General features: G+C 39.7%; 1 protein-coding gene across 1 annotated transcript in view; it reads right to left on the reverse strand.

The window, feature by feature from the left end:
- drosha (drosha ribonuclease III) overlaps positions 1 to 20,951 on the reverse strand; it is a 113,899-nt gene that overhangs the window by 49,793 nt on the left and 43,155 nt on the right. The window contains exons 20-23 of the mRNA XM_041967612.1: positions 20,784 to 20,843; positions 16,105 to 16,204; positions 13,428 to 13,530; positions 2,256 to 2,326 (exon numbers count right to left, since the gene is read on the reverse strand). Of these exons, the coding sequence (XP_041823546.1) occupies positions 2,256 to 2,326; positions 13,428 to 13,530; positions 16,105 to 16,204; positions 20,784 to 20,843 (334 nt within the window). The remainder of the gene's footprint in view (positions 1 to 2,255; positions 2,327 to 13,427; positions 13,531 to 16,104; positions 16,205 to 20,783; positions 20,844 to 20,951) is intronic.

Genomic DNA, 20,951 nt, shown 5'->3' on the forward strand with positions numbered 1-20,951 from the left:
AAGTTACTTAACATTTTATTACTCTTGTATTGGGCAATTCAATGAAACACTTGAGTAGAACAAAGAATGTAGGAGACCCTTTCTGTCTGTCTTTACACGCTCCCACTGAATTTCAAAACAGATTTTAAGATCTTACTTTTTTCTGAAGTGTTGGATGGTTCAGTTCCTGTCTGAATGTTTGAGTTTAAGTCTCCTTACTCACAAATAATCTTAGTTGCTGTGTTATAATTCTTTATGGTCTCCTAATAATTATAATCAAATACAAAATAATTTATTCAACAACTGAACACAGTCTGAATAATAAGTATTGTGAATAAGTATTATTTTCTACCATAAAAAGGATTAGAAATTATATCATTAAAAGGCAACACAACTGTTGTCTCACTCAGTGATAAAACCAATGCTATAACAAGCAAGGATATCATGCAATCATCTTTTGTGACAGTTTTGTTGGTTTTCGTTTTAAAGACATCTTTTTACTTTTATGTTTCTCCTTGTCTTTAGGGTGTTTTTCTGTTTTTAAGCAATTCTTTAACCTGTTACCATCTTTCTGCCTATTTTAAGAGGTTACCACTGCTCTGTTTAATAACTAATGTGCTTGTTGAAATTTCATAGCTCTTCCACTCGTATCTATTCATCAGCCCCAACCAAAAAAAAACCTTTACAAGAAAAGTCAAGATATGAATAATGTTTTCATGGAAATGCCAGCCTTCATATCACAACAACTCTGTAGCTCTTTCTGTGGACTTCATGGCCATGGGATGACAGAAAAACAGATGCAAGGCCAAGGCCGAGGTACTGACTTACAAGAAAGAGAGGTTGACTTCCCTGATGGATGTGGCCCACCAGCAGTCAGTGTACAAATGCTCACCAGGACACCATGATCCTGCTGCCTCACCCCAGCTTTATTCCAAATTCACACCTAAATATCTGCCACTTTAGTCGAGACCTACAATTTAGCTTAGCTTTTTATTGCATGTAGTTATTTAATTTCAAATTAATGTGTTCTTATTTTTAGTTTAATTACTACTTATTTAGGTTTTCCTACTCTGAGCCCCAAGAGAAGAAAGCTGTCGGAGATGTGTCGACAACAAGCTGCAAGACGTCCCCAACCACGTCTCCAAGAACAAAATCTCTGTTTTCTATCAAAAGCTCTATGTATGCTTAGAGTGTGTGTGTTTGTGTGTGTTTGTGTCTAAGAAAAAGTATGATTGCGAGTGTGTATTTCTGTTATAAACTAGTGAGTGATGGCTTGTATTTGTAACCTTCACATGGAAAGCACTTTCAGTTACTTGTTATTTAAAAAAGGGTTTTATAAATAAAATTTGATTTCATATGAATAAAGGCCAAATGTGTTGAGAATTACAGAAAAACATGATAAAAGTGCTAAAATCTTAACTGAAAGTATGAAGAGAATAATGTAAACTAGATGGACAAGCATACACACCTCTGCAAAATGAATAAAAGATATTGTATGCAAAAATTATAAATAAAATGCCAAAATATGATCTTCCCCAGTTATTTAAGGGTGTGAGGTTGTGACTGATTTACTCCTGAAGCCTCTAATTTGTTTTTTAAAGATTACTGATTATGATCAAACATGTCTGTTAGAATTCAGTGTGTCACATAGTGTGTGGGAGTCACTAACTGAATCTAAGTCAAACAACCTCAATCACCAATTAGAACCATGCCTGCTGCTACGTACTAGACAAGCTGAAAGTGATTTAATTGATTCATAACGTTTCTTGCCAAGATAAATGCAAATACTGACTCATTCGTCAATTATTCATGGCTGCTGATCTCATGCACACATGCACGCAAACAATAGCAGGTGTCCCACACAAGTCTGGCAAAGCACAATGTTCCACACCTCCAGTTCTTTTTCCAAAAGATACCAGACATGCTCAGCCTTCATCCCCTTTTTTGTTTTTCTCAGTGTCATTGTCTCTTCTTTGTGCATACAGTCAAAAGTACCACAGAATAAACCAAGATTTAGCTGGATCTCGAGCTGGCAAGGCCTCAGCAGTATGCAATGTGTCGCCAAAACACGCAGTGTGTGGGAGTGAGCGAATAAAAGAGACGGTAATGTCTTCCACAGATCGAAACGAAAAAATCTTATCTGCAGCTCAACTCTGCAACATGGCCTTGCAAATCCTGTGCATGAAACTACGATGTGGCAAAGGGGCAAAACCAAATTAGAACAGAGCTGTTTTTATTTTTTTCTTTGCTTTTTCTTTTTTTTCCCCCTCACTCACCTCGCTGTTGAAAAGTAGTCTACCAAAGAGCTGCCGCGCTTCGTCCAAGCCTCCTTCCAAATACACAGCCCCTGTACAAAAAAAGAAGAAATAATGAGGGATGAAGGACAACGAAATCAACACAACTAGTTTTGAGTATTTGAGATTTTACATCAGCGTGAAGTATTTACAGAACACTACATTTGAAATTTTCCACTTCTGGCAAATTTAGAATTGCTTAAAAAAACTTGACAATCCACCATTGCATCATTTATGGGGAAAAATTTCAAGTAATTCAGAGGCAATCTCTGATTTCGCTCCTCCTGGAAAACTTAAAATTAATTGAATTCAGCAATGAATTATAATTGCTTTATTAAAAATGGGACTGCATTTTAATGCTTTTTAGATGGTAGAATGATTTCAGGGTTCCAGTGCAGATACACCTCCCCTCTGTCATAAAAAAGGAGGAAGAGGACAAGGTGGTGTTTGCATCACTACAGTAAATTAGAACCGGTTGCGGCTGCTATATAAACGATATGCTCGCATTAAGAGTGGTGCATGTTTAAGTACAAATAAGATAACAGTAACTAGCTTGCCTTCAAGACTAAACTGTGTGTTTGGGCAGGTGGAAACACACCAGATGAGTGAAAAGAAATACAATGCCTTCCCCTCCAATCATTTATCTGGATTGAAAACCGTTGTTGTTGCCATTAGTTGTCCACCAGCCATCCATGACACTCTGAGACTGAGAATCTCTGTACCAGTCACTAAATTCATTCAAGACTTCAGACCAATCTGTTGTTCCCATGCGACAATTTCAAATACAGAGTTTGTAACGGATCTGAAGAGTGATCACGGCTTAGTGAGTCATTAATTGTAGACAAGATAAATAGAAAAAAAATAAATAAAAGAAATACAATCTGTAATACATACAGTTTGAGACTTAATCTGTTTATCTGTTTATGGTAAAAACTTGGCTGTACACAATCTGATACGTGTGTTCTGCCCCCTGGTCGATACAAAAAAAATTCAATAATACACTACAGTAATTTTGACACATGACAGGGTAATTAAATGACACATATTTTTTGCTAATTATGTTTAACATTTTTCTAAAGGGCCAAATAAAGACTTTTCTCCACATTCTTTCTCGGGTTAGGCTCTAAAGGGTTAAACAGTGCATAAACTCGAACTGTTCAGCACACCACTCATTGTTCAGGCGTGTAAATGGATGAAACCAAAAAGAAACAGACAACACCATATTCCAATTTTACCAGGCAATTAACAATTGATTGGAAAGTTATCCTTCAGTTTTATAATACTTTATTTTGTTGTAAACAGTACAACAATAACAACCCCAGTATGTTTTGTATGGATACGGATTCTAACTAACCGAAGCCCAACTTTTTTTTTAATTAGCCTATCTCTATTTCCATTTCAAGCGTGTGTTTGGCTGATGCACAAGTAAAACATGTCAGATGGCAAGTGGATAAAAAAAAGCTTAATATCAAGGCCTGTGTATAATGTGGCCTCTGTCACTCGCCTACACACTCGGACATGACTTATCTGTGCAACCGTTTACTGGATCTGACTTGAATTGCAAAGGGGGGACAGGGGGAGAAGGGGTATAAAAACATAAAAAGACATTATATACACAATGAGCATACAGCAACACATGCACAAAAGAAACAGGACGAAGGAAGAAATCTGATAGAAGACTGGTCTTAAATAAAGAAGAGCTGCGATCATAGCAAGCAAAGAACAAGGCGAGTTTTCCAAATGTGCCTGTGTATGGGAATGATTTGCAGCTTCTCTAGCTCATTCTAATGCAGCCAGCTTTGTTTCACAAGTCAACTCTCCTTTGTGCTTTGTTGTTTGGCTCCTCTTATGTTTCTGTGAAAATCAGTGGAACTATCATGGTGCCTTAAAGCTGCATACAACTTCTAAACCATCACACTTACTGTGGCTCATTCAATTTAGAAAGCAATAACCACCTGGCAAATTGGGTATACAATTGTGCAGTGGTTTTTATTATGAGCATAAATGAGCCGGTGGAAATGGGGCGCGGTGCGGTTGCAATTCTAAATGTGCAAACTGCTTTCATGGATGACATCAAAAACATATGAGGGATTCATCATCTGAGGAGGGGAAACTGCTTTCAGATGGCTAACAGGCTATTTACACACATGCACACACACACACCAGCCATGAAGAAGCAACCTACATAACCACAACCATAAAGAAACACAAACAAACCACCTAGTACAAAGACAAACAAAAACGCTCTCCCACTCTGCCTTCAACGCCCGAAACAGGACGGAAAATGACTTACAGCCATTGCCCAAAATGTTTGGACAATTTGATTAAACCTGACAGCTGTGCCTCACCCAGCAGTCTCTTTGGTAACTTTGGATACCCCTTTATTAACATTAAAAATAAATCAATACAGCAGCAAGGTAATATAATGAACACAGCTTGTGAATTTGGGGAGGCACTGTGGCTGGTAATTTCCTGCAGAGTTCATGCCCATGCCAGATCCCAACACAACAAGCCTGCAAATTAATATCTATAAATCTTCACCGTTCTTTAAGTCCACAAACACAGAAAGCCACTAAACCCCTTGCAGATGTGTATCAGAAGCAAACCTTCTGCAATCCTGACATGACAGGCCAAGCAGCTCACTGAAGCTAACCGCAAAGCGCTCCAGAGATGAGAGCGGTTCCTCACAGGATGTTTTCCACTAAGTATCAGCACTGAGATTTGTGGTTTTACCATAATGTGAACCTCATTTTTTAAACACTGCTACGCAGCACATGTTTCCCCTAGAGACCTGCTGTTGGTGGGGCAAAAACTCCCTCTTATGACCAAGTTCTAAACGTCTTTCAACTATCACTCAAGATGCATTTGTCTGTGTGAGCACTGAGGCTAGGAGGAAATGGGTGGAGCTGGGAGGCTTTTTCCTTCATGTTCTGATGACAAGGCAGATTTGGAAAGTTTGCCAAACAGGGGCCACAAAGTTGTTAAAATTCAAACTTTTCTTATTAGATTTTCAAAACTTCTTCCAAGACGTAGGAGAATGTGAAGGTAAGCAGGGAGAAACCAGGAGGGCCTCTAGGGATTTCAAAAGGTATTAAAAAATCTAAAAGCAACACCTTTGGTGTCAATCAAAAGGCCTCCGGATGAAGAAACCATGATGAAGTCTAGTGAGAAGACTCCTGACAAGAAGGCTGTCTGTGCAAAAAGTGCACCCCAAAGCAATCCAATCAAACACACAACCTGCTGCAATCATTAAATGGAGATCTGAGCTCCTCAGTCCACATCAGCCTGCAAAGTTACAGCTCACGCCCTGAATACACACAACCCACAGACAGACAGCCAGCCAAATCAACCTGCAAATATAGTATATACTGGCCTCTATCCACATCTCATCTTGCAGCAACACGCCCTGGCCCAATCGCTCGGCAATAATATCGGGTTACAGGAGGCACAGATGGTTTGGGGAACCACAAACACCCACACAGCCTTATGACAGTGATGCAAAACTGAGTACAACAGCATTTCAGCAAAAAGAAACACTGAAATTAATTTCTTTTCCCTTCCAACTCCTTGTGATATTTACTGAAAATAAAACTGATGCAGTAATGTGCAAAAGTCTTCAGTCATTTCTTTATATCTTGTTTCCAAGCAGCCGGATTTTTAATATTTTAAAGTGGTCTTCAGCACTAGTTCTCCGGGCTTTCTGAATGTCTGTCCTAGTTTTCTTTGGGCATCGGCTGCTTTTTTACATCTTTCCAGTTCAGCTGTACCTGATTGTTTTTAGAGGAATGTGATTTTTAAATCATGAAGTCACTTAATAATGACCAATTGATCATTTAATCATAAAATGGACACTTAAAGGGATCAACCTGAGTTGTGTCAATAAGTCACATAATGAAAGATCCAATTTTAAAGTTATTCTTTTGGCACTTTTTTGTTAGCGGTCAGTCACAAAGACATCCTTTCTAACTGCCTCTTAAGTTGAACTAGTTAAAGTGCCAAAGACAACACAGATAAAACTGTAATTTTGTTCCAACAAGGTGATTCCCACAGAGCTCTAAGCAGATACTTGGCACATCTCAGCATGGTGCACAGTGAGGAAACTAGAAAATGGTAGGACAAAGGAAGAAGTGCAACACTTTCAGTTAATCCACTGAAGCCTCTTCAGAAATGGTCTCCATGGAAGGGAGGCTATCAAGAAGTCACTCTTAAGGAAGCGAAACAAAGAGAAAAGTATGCCAAATAACACAAGAAGTGGACTGAAAATCAGTGGCAATGGGTGTTTTGGAGTGACGAACCCTCCGCAGAGCCTGGACCTCAACATTACCAAAGCATGTGGGATCATGTTGATGGAGAACAGAAAAAAGGCAGAAACATCAAAAGAAGAGCTTTGAAACGTCCTTCAAGAACCAGTCCTCAAGATAACTTGAAGAAATTACACATTTAGATTAGAATTGCACAAACTGCTTTTTGCCTTTTACACTGTATTTTCATGCATTTTGCACGGCTCACTTAAATGTTATTTAACATTTTCCCTGCAATTTAAAAAAAAAGATATGCATGATGGTTCGAGACTGTTGTATTTTACTGCATATAAAATGACCCACATGCTGTAGCTTTAAATTATTACATAAATATTTGACTCATTTCTTTGGGATTTGTTAGGACCAGTTACTTTCTTTACATTGAAATAGACTCAATAATCCCCCACAGAGCCCAGATCTACAAACTTCACCTTCACACATTTTATACAGGTCAGACAGAAGACGGAGCAGAAACTCTGAGCAACTTTTCATCCAGCTCTGTGCAGAGAATGTCATTCATGGCCAGAGAAGGCCAGCCTGTAATGAATCTCCACATCTGTCACTAGTTTAAGTCAGACAGCCATGCCGACTGTACAGTGTTATGTTTAGGAATAGAACTACAATGTCTGTAGGCTTTCAGTGACCAATAAAAACCCAGAGTCAGGGGCATATGAAACACCAGCGGCTGACAGTCACATTAATAACCTCGAATGAATTATTCAAAAACGCTCAGGCTCTAATCCATCAAATAATATATTAAGCCGCTCGCTCTCGGCTCAACGGGGGCTGAAGCAGCAGACGGACACAGAAACCAACACATTAGAGGCAAAAAAATAAACAAAAATAGGACATGAAAATAACGTTTTCAGCACAGTAGCATGAGAGCACTGTAACATCAGATATCTTACTCTTCAAAAATGAAGAGCAATGGCTGAGATGGAGAAACCAACTGCACCACCGCAGCAATTAACAAAGGGAGCACTACGCTTTCAATGATACACCGGCCGCATTGTGTATGAATCTGATATTCAGCAAGTGAGAGATAATCCTTTCTCTGTGTTCTTTTAATAGGGAAGAGCTTAGAGAGAGGCCTCACAAAGGTTCACCATCTGTATCCCCCATGGCTGCTGGCAGCATATAATCCACAGATCAACTGTACAAGGAAATTAGGGCCATAAAAACAGAGTGGGGCCTCTTTTCTTCTTCTCAATTCTTTTCAAACTCTTCAGTAGGAAGGAAGCGACACTGCTTATCAGTGAGGAGGACCTGAGAGAGAAACGAGAGGGCAACAGGCGTGCAGACTTTCTATGAATACGCAGAGGAAGAAAGCGTTTTCTAAAGACGAAGAGGTAAAGTGGCAAAAGAGTACAACTACAGAAGAAGAGGGTGAGAAATAAGAGATAGAAGAGTAGAGCTGGTGGTACAGAATTGTAGGCGCGCAGGCCAAAAGAGCCCAAATGAGAATGGCCCACTCCGGCAGAAGTTAATGACAGGGGATCAGAAAAGCAAGATTTCCATTCAACACTTTGAATTATTCAGGGTTGCAGGGCAGCGATTTGCATTGCAGATGCCTTCGCTTTCCATTCCTCTACTGCTCTCTCTACATTCTTTTCCTCTCCCACTCTCTCCCTTTCTTCCTCTCTCTGTTTCGAGCAGCAGAATGGCCCTGCCTCAGGGTTAGGAGATAGACACATTCTCAGCTCCACGGAGAGAAAGCTTTGCCCATGCAAAGCAGGAGATTATCTGCCATTTCCAACACAGTCCGGGTTCAACGGTCACTGTGGCAGAGAAACAAATAAAACAAAGGTCAGAAAACGTGTATTGTAAGCCCTTAAAGCTATCTGCCAGGGCCTTGGAATATTATGAGCAAGCCGTATTCTATTATAGCTTTGAAAAGGTGTGCAGAAGGAGGTTCATTTGAATTCTATGCATATATATATATATATATGTATATATATATATATATGGGGATGTTAACTTCACAAAAAAGGTCTGCAACATATTTGCAAGCGCTTGTCTGCTGATGTGGCACCTGCTGCTTTTGGCGAAGTGCCGGCTTGACGTTTCTGTCAGATGCGACGCGTGAGGATGAAACAACAGCGTTTTTTGTGCCCCTTCGTAGCATCTTGCAGCACGTGCCAGAGATCCGAGTGCGTCTTGTGAGGAGACAGCGAGGGCTTGTGGATGCAGATAGGGAGGGAGATGACAGAGTGACAGCGTGACTCATCATGAGCGAGGCAAAGCTTTCACCTAATAACACCCAAGCTCCACATCACAGAAGGAGTTGGGTGGGTGGGGGTTTGCAGGAAGGGACATAAAGGGGAGGGTGGAGACAGATACTACTTGACAACAAGGTAGTAAAAGAAGAGTTTGAGCTAAAAAAGCTTATTTTAAAATGACAAATAGATCGGGGAGAGAGGAGAAGGAACATTAGACATTCTCAAAGAATGTGACTTCAAACATCTTGAATTTGTGCACATGTGCGCATGCTGTGCCCCCCGGTGTACATTTCTGCAGTGAGTGGGAAGGAGGGGAAGAAGCATCATTTTTGAGTTGGTAATCCAAACCCCAACATCACAAGGTGCTCTCGGAAAGCAGGTTTAGAAAAGGAACTCTGTTTAGTCATCACTTTCATTAAAACCAAATTTCCAGGTGTCATAACAAATCATAAAGTCTATTGGAAGCCTTATAAACTCATGTTAAATGGAATCTTTTAGGGTTATTTCTATAAAAATGGGGAATTATTGAATAATAAATGCTAGTATATATTGTACTATTCTCTTTTACTGCAATCTAAGTCATGCTGCAGTGAAATTTGGGTAAATGCAAGTAAAAAAATCTGGATCTGATAATTAAATTCACAAACTTCACAAAGGAGCTATCAGAATAATGTATAAAGCATTTCATAATGAATCTACAAATGCATTCTTTAAAATGCTCCACATTGTGTACTTCAAGTAGTTAAAGTTGTTTGTTATTTCATTAACACCAGCCTTCCTGTCACCAATTTGTTTTTTATTTCTTGTATTTATTTATTTATTTTATATTATTAAGAGAAGGAAAATGCAAATTGTGAGGTTCATTTGCATTTAATATATGTAAAGTAAAAACTACACATATGTTTTAGTTTTCAGTTTTACATTGTGGAAAAGATTAGTATTAAGTAGCACACTGTTGAGGTTAATTAGGGATTACTGTGTAATTTCACCAATACTGAGGATTTTAAGGTCTATCATTATGAAATAACATAATATTTGGTCTTTTTTTTTGTCTTGGCACAAATAAACTTTGGCTTCAGCTGATTCCCACTTCAGTTATTTACAGTCAGAGTGATGTGACGTAGTGATATAGATAATGATAACAGGTCAGTTTCATATAGGGAATAAAAAGAGCACCTTAGAGAGGCAGAATCTCTCAAAAATAAAGATTTGCAGATCAGTCTGCAAAAACTCTTAGTCTTAATGTTCCTAAATCCAAAATTGTGAAGTCTGAATATTCCATCAATCACAGTACATAATATCACCAGGAGACCTGGAGACTTCTTTGTGCACAAGGGACATAGAAATCAATATGATTGCCTGCTTTTGGGATCCTCAGTTTGCACTGCAATAAAAACGGCATGATTCTGCCTTGGAAATCAGTGCATGAGCACAGAAACTAATTAACTAACTACTCTGTTGAACACAGTTTATTGTAAATAGAGGTTAAAGCTTTGCCATGCAAAAATGTAGCCATATGTGAACGTGATACAGAAATGTTGTTGTCTTCTCTGGACCGAAGCTCAATTAATATGGACTGTGACGAAGCAGATAACTGTTCTGTGGTAAAACGGATTAAAATTTGAAATTCTTTTTTCTTTTTTAATTATGGACACCAGAGGGAACATTAACAGCCATCAGTTTAAAAGCCTGCATTTCTGATAATATGGGGAGGCATTAGTGCCTACTACACTGGCAACTTTCTCATCTAGACAGGATCCACTTATGCTGAAAGGTATATCTTGGTTTTGAAGCAACACATGCCATCATCCAGACAATATCCTTTTCAGGGTAGACCTTGCATATTGCTGTGAAACCATACTCCTTTTAGTCTTAGTTTTAGTTATCTTTTAGTCCAGGTACTGAACTGACCTGCTGCAGTCCAGACTTACAACAACTGACAAGATTTGACACATCATGAAATGGAGGACTGCAAACCAAGAAAACCCAGGACTGTTAAGCAGCTAGGATCTGATGTCAGACAAGAATGGGACAACATTTCTCTAATGAAGGTCCGGTAACTGGTCTCCTCAGTTCACAGATGCCTATAGACTGTTAAAAGTAGGAATGCACTGATCTGATTTAGAGTCAGTATCAGTACCGATATTGAAGAAAATTGTAGTTTGGCTATTGGTGACAATAAGCCCGATTCATAGGCTCCGGTCTATTAAGTGTGCTTCTAAGTTGTACACTTTGAGTGACGTCATCTGCTAACAACGCACCACGCAGCGGCTCATATTTGCTTTCAAAGAGGAGCGAGCGAAAGGCTCAGCTGTCTGTAACTTTTTCACACTACCTCAGCCAACACATTCAACGGCTACGTCCAAAACCTGCGCAGTGATGTTCCGAGAAACTTGAGATATCTGCTTGAGCAGGTCACTGACACTGAGTGGTATGTGTGTAAAAAAGCTTGACAAGTTAGGACTATCTAAGCCTTGCTCTCATTTAAAAACATTAATAACAGTTCAGAAGCCGAGCTGGGCCTTGGAAACCATGTGGTTGAGAGATCCAGCTGCAGTTTAAATCTACACCAAACCCCAGATTGGTACGATAGAGCGGAGGCGTTGATGAATAGCTGTAATCAATAAAAAAAAAACTACAATCAAACTATGGTACGTCAGTTTTATCGGCAGGATGGAGGGTAAATTAATGAAGCCTGGTTATTTTCGGTTATTTACAGCACTTTATTTCCCCCACACGCTCTGGATGACGGCTGATGGGAGTGTGCTCACCTGCGTGTGCACGTGCATGCGACCGTGTAGTAAGAAAGGACATGCCATCATTTGAATAAGGTAAATAACAATAATAAAAATAACGTAAATAAGCTATTTCTTTTTGCACAATTGCACTAAACAATTGTAAAGAGCTGATTTCTATTTATTTTGAATATCTACCAACCAAGCTAGTGGAGCTACTGTTTTGTTTTATCACTTTAATTTCAGCTAATTTCTTTTGATTTTGAATTCCTAATTGAACTGACTGAACCTTTTCAGAAGTTTTGCTCTTGTTTATTTTTACATGTTGTTTAATCAAAGTAGTAAAGCTGTTGTTTTTCATTTTGTTATTTTTTTTCTCCGGTTTCAGTTCTTTATTATTTTACATTGGGTGTTATACCTTTACAGGCTCTGACTAAACCAGGAAAAGTGTTGTTATATTTTCACATGTTACCATGTGACCAAGCTTGTGAAGTTTATTTAAGATTATTAAAGTCGATTAAAGATAGCTGTACTGGTGCACAGTTGTTAAATAATTAAGCAATTCAAATCTGTTTGTTTTGAAAAATTAGTAAAGAAATTTTTAATTTAAATCTGATGTCTTGCAAAAAAGAAAGATCTCAGTCTTTTCCACAAAATGAGACATAATTTGTTAGGTAATTCAGTCTGTGTTTCTGTATTGGTATCAGATCGGGATGGGCCGATACTAAATCTGGGATATAGACATCCCTGGTTAAAAGAACCGGGGATTTGACACAGTGCTAAACACTGTCCTGTTAAAATTTTTGTTAGGCCTCCTGCTGCCATGAAATTCAAGACAAGGTCATATTTTTTATAAAATAATGAAGTATCTCACTTTCAACATTTAGATATGGACAGCATTCCAACGTTTTTTGGATGGATGGTTGTATTATTTCACTTCTTTCTGAGAAAGATGGAACTTGAGGCAGAAGATGAGAAAAACGGAAAGAGAAGGAAAGCAAGGCGTCTTTGTGGCCCTGCTGCCTCGTGCTTCGATGTGTGCAGCAATGAGGCGGCGACAGCCACAGGACAGAATAGATTATGACTTTGTCTCTGCTGATAATGAAGCCGTTACAAGTATGGGGCCCCGGGGCCGACAGGGGGCCGCAGTGCTAGTCAGCACTTTCCCTTGCCGCTCCTCGTGTACCGCTGTTTTTGGCACAGGGGTGGTAAGAGAGGCAAAAAGATGATCTCTTTAAACCCACCCCCCCATTTCTGTATCTATCATCAGGGGAGCTCAGAGATGGCTGAACTGGTTCAATCAAGATGGTGATAAGATGAGGAAAGCTGCCGACTCCGCAACTCTCCAGGAGTGAGGCTTAGCTTGGCGCTGCCTGTGGGGTTGGATGAGGAGAGTCCTACCCCACCAAGGGATTTGTGTCTGTGTTTGTGGGTGGTTACCAGCAAACGGCCCTAATCACCACACAAACTCTATCAGTGGACTGCTGCTGAGGTGAATAGTAAGCTATGTGTTTGGTGGGGGGGTAAAGGAAAACTGTGCTCTGGGAATTGTGTGTGCGGCCAGAGGTCAAACGACATCTCCTGAGATCAATAAAACAGTGTAATGTTCCTGGAGTCTAATGGGAGAGCCACTGCAGCTATTTACACAGCTTAAACTGGAGTATCACAATAATTCAAAGCATATAAAGCAGGTGAATTAAACATGTATGCATAAAAGCATTTTTAATAAAAATATGTATGTGCTTTGCTCCACTAAAAATTGAATATTAAATCCCCACATATTTGTGTTTATAACAGAGGAAGAGATGCTTCCAGTATATGTTAATTTATCCTTGTAGGAATTGATTTACATATTTAGTTCACTCAAAAGTGAGTGCTCTGATCTCAAGGGAGTCTCACCAATGAGAGCCTCAAAGCAGTTGGCCATGGCATGTCGCAGGTCCGACTCCCGGCACAGGTCTGGTCCGTGAGCATACAACATAAAGCGATCCAGTTCCAGTTTCTGGAAAAGATAAAACACATTTATATCAGCATGTCAACCCCAATTTTTTAAAGGTATCATGGCCTCTCTTAAGGAAACCAATAATAAAAAAAAGGCCTCAAAAAAACACAGGGGAAATGAAAAAGACAGCCTGCCCTCGCTGGAAAAGGTTTCTACTTCATGGCACTGACAGATGTGCTCATGTGTTGTCCAGCTGTGGCATGATTCACTAAGCTGGTACAGGAGAAGAGTTCGCGCATGCGGACGCACGCCCTAACGCACACATACACACGCGTGTGTGCTCACAGACACACTGGATAATCCCAAGATAAAATGTGAAACCGTACAGCGGTGACCTTCATTCACTCTGAAAATGAATTCTTTCACTTGTCGGCTACTTTTTACAATAACACACATCAGTGCCACAAATACGCATGACAGAGAAGTGGCTCCACCATCCAGTGATGTGAAACGCTGACACATTATCATTTTATTTACAGGAAACCCATTATTGAGCTTACAAATACTATGTAGTATTGTACATATATAGGCAGGATCTACTTTAAGAGCCAATAAATAAAATGAGGTAAATACAGCCTTAGAGCAACAAAACATATTACATTTTGTATGTTGTCTGTATCTATTATGATAAATGGTAAAATGGAGAAACAGTCTGTGGAAATAACTGTTTCTGCTTCCATAGGAATTAAGATGGTGCATAGCTGCCAGGTGCTGCTAATTAAATGCACTTAATTAACTGATCATAATTAGTGTAAGCAGCTCTTATAAAAGCAGAAATTGTGTCTGTTTGCATGTCTTAGAGCATTCAGCTGTGTTAACATAATGCCAAGGAGGAAAGACATCAGCAACTATCTTTGAGAAGCAACTGTTGCTGCCTATCATTCTGGGAGTGGTTATAAGGTAATTTCCACACTATTTGGACGCCATCATTTTACAGTGAGAAAGATTATTCACAGGCGGACAATATTCCAGACAGCTGCCGATCTTCCCAGAAGTGGAGGTCCCAACATTCTCAGTTCAAGCCCAGACCGCACAATGATCAGAGAAACAGAGAAAACAAACAAACGAATTCTCAGACTGCAGACAGTTAGCTGATAAAAGTTGAAATTCATGAGAAAACAATTTAAAAAAGACTGAACAAGTATAGTTTGTTTGAAAGGTTAAAGGAAAAAGCCTGTTAGTTACAAAAAAAAAAAACAATAATAAGGTTTACAAAGTTGTATCTAAACAAAAATGTCCTTTGGACTGACAACACTAAAGTAAGGAGGTTTGTCCATAACGCATAGTAGAACGTTTGGAGAATACAAAACACAACATATCAGCACAAACACCTCATACCAACTGTCAAGCACAGTGGTGGAAGACTAATGATCTGGGCTTGTTTTGCAGCTACAGTACCAGGACACCGTGCAGTCATTCAGACGATGAACTCCTCTATATACCAAAATACCTTGGAGTCAAATCTGAGGGTATCTGTCTGATAATTAAAGCTTAGTTTTACAAATTCTTCACTGAAATTACTAAAACACTTTTTTTTTTCTACTTAATATTTAGAAAATTTTCACTGTCCGCGAACCACAAGTGACAAACTTGAAGGTAATAAAAGTGCAAAAACAGAGAAGAACATCACAAATAATTAAATCTGCACACGTTGCATTAAATGTACATGAGTGTTGTGATGTGTGTGACTGAGGGTCAGTCAAACTTTCAGCAAATATTTTCTGAGCCACGTCAAAAGCAACCCCAACTTGACTTTACTGGCAGCCCACTACAGACAAAACACAGTCAGGGTGCTTTTTAATTATGGCTGATAACTGTTGGTGGTATTCCACCCCCCCGTGACTGCACACACAAATTAAATCACAATTCATAAATACTTCAACTCAGAGGGAACCCGGTTTGACTTCTAAGCCTTCTGAGTGAAGTGGTGGATTGTGCCGTCGCTCACTGAAGATATTTTTTGAAAGATAATTGCGAGTGTTCTTGAGCAGACGGCTTTAGAGGAGCCTGGTAAACAACTTGGCAACGTTGAACACTGTATCACACTCACTTTACCGCGAGCGGCAAATTGAAACAAGCCAAACTGCAACACGGCACTAATGCAGATTCGGGCGGCTGCATCTTTGTATTCAGCAGGGAGCAACATGAAAGATTGAAGTTTTTAATTGCTTTCTCCACATCACGGGACAATTATTGTTGTGTTCTTTACAAACATGCCAGTGAGTGCGGCTGGGCTGTACAGCGCTGCCAGCAAGAGCGGAGTGAAGGAGGAACTGGAGAGTGATTCAGGAAGACCTGTAGGGGCCCAGAGGGACCCCAGCTGCACCAGCCTAGTCTTCCAAAACAACAACCTTTTAACTTCAATTACAAACCTGAGGGGGGTGGGGAAGGTAAAGATGGCAGAAACACAGAATTATTCTTTTCCCCTGTGCCCTCTTAGAAAGGAGCAAAGTCATCACATCAAATCAGGAAATGAAAACAGTCTCAAACATGTTCTCATGTCAGTTTAGAGACTTCACATCATTAAAATCTGCAGAGGGAGGATTTGTTAAGAGCAGAAGGAGAGAATTTTACCTTTGCTAACATGGCTAGGTGCTGGTTCTGAACAATGGCTGTTCGGTAGGTGGCCAGGCCGCCCTCCTCTAAACTGGGAAAAAGGTAGTAGAGGTGGACACTGTGGATGAGGAACAGAAATTTCATTGTTAGTCTATAACTTTAATCCCCAACACCCAAATGTGAAAACAGAAAAGTAATGAACTGTACACAAGTCTTTATCCACCTATACTTTGTTCCAAAGCTACCAGAAGTTCTTGAAACCTGTTAATGTAGTTTTAAGCAGGCTTTCTGAGGGTCTTTTAGAGTTTTCCGTTGGACATTGGCTGTTTTTTGTTTTGTTTGTTTGTTTTTCCCCCATTTTGAGTCCAGTCCTTATACCTGACCATCTTCAGAGGGCTGTGTTTTTTCTTGATCTATGAATCATTTGAGGATTACAAAAGTCAAGGGAAGAATCAGTCCCAACACATAAACAAATTTGCAAAGAAGTGTGAATCTATTAAAAGTGCCAAACATAACACTTGTTTGACGGAGATAAAATATTATTTTTGCACCAACAAGGTGATTCCCAAAAAGGTACTCGCTGAATATTTGGCATATCATAGCGCGCTGTGAAATTAGTCCTGGAAACATTTTAGGAAACACAACAAATGTGGAACAAAAGTTTAAGGTCTAAAAAACTATCTACAGCAGATGAGCAGGATCTGGAAGTTATGTTCTTAAGAAACAGGAGGGAAAAAAAACATCTAGAAAAATGATAAATGGTCTGTATTTATATAGCGCTTTACTGTACCTGGAATGATACCCAAAGCGCTTCACATTATACATCACTCATTCACACACACATGGCAGAAGCTGTCATGCAAGGCGGTCACCATGACCCATCAAGACAACTTGGGGTTCGGTGTCTTGCTCAGCGACATCTCGACATGAACTCGACAGGCCGAGGATTGAACCGGCAACCCTCAGGCTACAAGACAATCACTCTACCCACTGAGCCAGTCAGAAAAGACCTGACACAGGACCCATGATGAATCCCTCCCAGAGGTCAGACCTCAACAATTCTTGACAGAAAACTGAGCAAAAGGGAGCAACATCCAAAGAGGAAATGTCCTCCAACAGGGAAACTATTCTACTTAAAGAACACTACAGGGAGGGTTGTTGAGATATTGACAATTAAACTGTCTTTGCTTTATATTACTGTTATACTTTTTCAATACACCTATTTCTTGCTTTTATAGAAATGAATGAATGAAAGATTATCTATAGACTTTTGCACAAAACTGTATGTGATCATATCTAACAAAATTATACTGTGTTAAATCAAATTACTCAAAAAGTCAGTTTACCACTCTTTAAAATGTCCTGTATAGTGAGATAAAGGCTTTTTTTTTTCTGACGCTGCCTTATCCAGCTTTTGATAAACTCTTTATGACCACTTAATTTATTTTCCAAACAGATTCCCAGCCTTTACAGTTCTGTGCTGGAACCCAGAAATGGCCACGGACGCTTGAGTGGTTCCACAGCTGGGGTCCCAGCAAGCAGGTTCCATTTTCATTATGGTCCAACATCGCTGTAACTGCAGCATGTCATTTGATTTCATTGGAATTAAAACAGGCCATTTAATTCAGTCATTTCTAATCAACACAAAAAGGGGAAAGCAGGTGGCATCCTGCGTTTCAGATTCGCAAGAGGTTCACTTGTTAGGGAGTTGTAATCTTAGTGTGAAACAAAACAACTGGAATGGACAAAAAAAAAACCCTGTGAGTGATAAAACAAAAATAATTAAGTTTGGTGGTCAAATGTTAATCACCTAAACCAGCTGACTTTAGGTTAAAAAAAAACCTACTGCAAAAGTAAATGTGTATATACCTTTGGATATGTTCATATATAAAACAGTGAACCATTAACCCCAATGACTGAGCAGCATGTTTAAGGGTCACATTTCATGTTTCAGGCAGTCCACAATATTGACTCTTAATTATATGACTCAAAAAAATAAACAAAAGTAGTGTTTCCTTGCTTTTCTTTCTTAATAAAATAATTATACAGATAATTTCTTGTTTGCTTTTTCAGCCATTTATCTTTGATAATTATTACTGCTTTAAAAACTAACCTGAACTTAAATGACTTTGATGAAACGTGAATTTTCTCAGAGGAGGGAGCTCAAATATTGCACTTGGACTTATTTTCTTTACATCATCTGCTGATCTTGTGGGTCCCCTCTGTTCAGCACTAACTCCCCGCCTGCATTGGGGCAACTCAAATGTGCAAAATATTCTGTTGGCTGGACAGCAGAGGCATGGAGATCCTCCAAGGGCAGCGTGCACTCGAGGTGCACGAGGCAGCTGGCTGGATCTGCTGTACCCATTTAACTGGACAAGAGACTGATAAATAATTCAAAGGGCCACAGTGTAGGCCAAGCATGTCTCGTCAGACCCTAACAATCAAAGATGGAAGGCAGAGGAAGAGTGCAGAGAAGGAGGAAAATTGGCAAAACATGCCCAGAGATATCAACAGAAACAGAGGCTAAGCTCTTTCTTTGTAACACCATTCTTAAGGCAAGGTCCTGTGCACCACAGTGTCAGCTCCTATTAAGGTTTAATTCTGTTTCTCAGTGTTTGCTGTTGTGGAAGTGTTAGCATTGAGGGTTACAAATTACGCTGCTGGATACAAATCTAAATGTTGTTGGATAAAAATGCAACTTGCAGGATAGTCAGTCCTACAATGTTTAGTTATCTCCGCCAAGGAAGAGGTTATGCTTTCTGGTTTTGGTTTGTCTGTCTGTTAGCAACATAACTCAAAAAGTAATGGATGGATTCTGATTCCATTTTCAGGAAACTGAAATGGAACGAGGAACAAGTGATTAAATTTTAGGGGTGATCTGGATCACCGCCTGGAATTTTTTTAAGGATTCTTTACTGGTGCAGGGCAGGTGCAAACATCTGGGAACATTGGTAAACTTTGTCATAGCCAGGTCTTTCGCTGGTGAAAACAAAAGGTTCCTGAATGTAACACCACTGGATTTTCATCATCTGCCCTCATAGATTTTTTTTGTTGATTTTCATAGAGTTTCTTTTAAATATAAATAAATGTTGTGTTGTGGTTGGCTGCCACAAACATAGTTGTTTCACTTTTTCTAGCCTTGACACTGAGGGTATCAAAATAACTATCACATTAAGGATATTTTCTATCAAAAACCGATGAGAAGAAGTTGCACACTTTAACACGGATGCCGGTATGAGGTAGGGTTTGTTTTCACATGCAAGCTGTCCATAGTCATGTGACCACCGGATTGTGATGCAACTTTGTGCCTGCACATGGTAAAATAGGGATAATCTTGCCATTAGATCTTCTAATTCAAAAACTCATGCCCACAATCATTGAAAAAATTTTTAAAAATTACAATAGCTTGGCAGAGGTCTGCGCTCTCTGAGTGCTTCTAGTTTCCTTTTTTTTATTAGCTTAAGCTAGCCTGACTAGGAACCAGTTTTTTCTGTTTTGACCACCAATGCAGTTGCTCAAGGCCCAAAAAAAGCACTGAGTCTAATCTATGAAAATAATAAAATTCAAGCTTCAAATATTAACGTAAAATCAAAATATCCAACACAAGACATACAGAGCCATTCACAATCACGGTTTTCAGCTAAATTTAAAAACCACAATTGCTGCATTGTTCATAAAAACTTTTTTATTGCTATCATATTGGTCTCCTGGAGCAGAGGTCTCCAGAATGTGCAATCTACAGACAGACGGGGGCAGCATCGGCAGTACTGGTCTGTCATAGCAAAGATAGAGCTGAACTGATTTACTATTGATTTTTATTCCAGCCCTCACCTATGATCACAAACAGTGGGTAATGACTAAAAAAATAAGACTGCAAATAGAAGCAAAAATGAGTTTCCTCTGAAGGGTGTCTAGACTGACCCAAGGGTTAGCAGCCCAGTTATCCAGGAGGGGCTCAATAAAACCACTGCATCCCACATTCAGAGGAAGCACCTCAAGTGGTTTGGATATCTGGTCGGCATGCCTTCCAGACATTTTTAAAACACTTCCCAGGGGAGGTCAAGCCAGATCCTTGTTGGTTATATAAAGAGCCAACTTAGAACTGGATCTAACACATAACTGTAACCACTTAAATCAAAAAAGTGTGTCTGTGACAAGTGAATAAGGTAATTTTCCTCTATTTTGCAGCAGTTATTTCCACTTGGGAGAACAGATGGGCATAATGCAAGTAGGTAGGTAGGCAGCTGCCTTGCTAGGTAGTATGTGAGATTGATATAGGTACATTTATGTATAATTAGCCCAGTGCTTAGGTAAGTGCTGGGCAGCAGCGTCCGCACTCACCTGGGAGTCAATAACACAGTCAGCAATCCTGACAGCTTTTCAAGACAGCTAATTGCAAGTTGTCATAGAAAATTTCTGGTTGTTGAAATTAAGATGGGGGATGGGGCGAGGGGTAACAGGGGTGGATTACATCCCAGTTCCAATTACCAGTGAATCGTTGAGTTGAATGAGTAGAAAGAATGGAGAAGAGTGGCTGTGACAGACAGGGATACATGCAGGCAATGAGAAAGAGGGAGAAGTGGAGTGAGAGGTTGAGAAACAGGAGCAGGGAGAAAAAGCAGAAAGGCAGACAGTGTAGTAGTCGGGTTCAATTAGCACTTGCGTCTATCAAAGACGAGCAAACGCTTTCTCACCTGGTGAGAAACTCGACAACGGCATCGCCCAGGAACTCCAGTCTCTCGTTGTGATTGATCCTACAGGTGAGAAAGAGACAGGAGGGAAGGTTGAGATATGAGGACAGCTGTAGAAGTAGCGAGAAAGACACACTTCATGCAAACCCTCATATGCAAAAACACAACTTT

Source organism: Melanotaenia boesemani, chromosome 18, assembly GCF_017639745.1.
Source record: "Melanotaenia boesemani isolate fMelBoe1 chromosome 18, fMelBoe1.pri, whole genome shotgun sequence".
NCBI lineage: Eukaryota > Metazoa > Chordata > Actinopteri > Atheriniformes > Melanotaeniidae > Melanotaenia > Melanotaenia boesemani.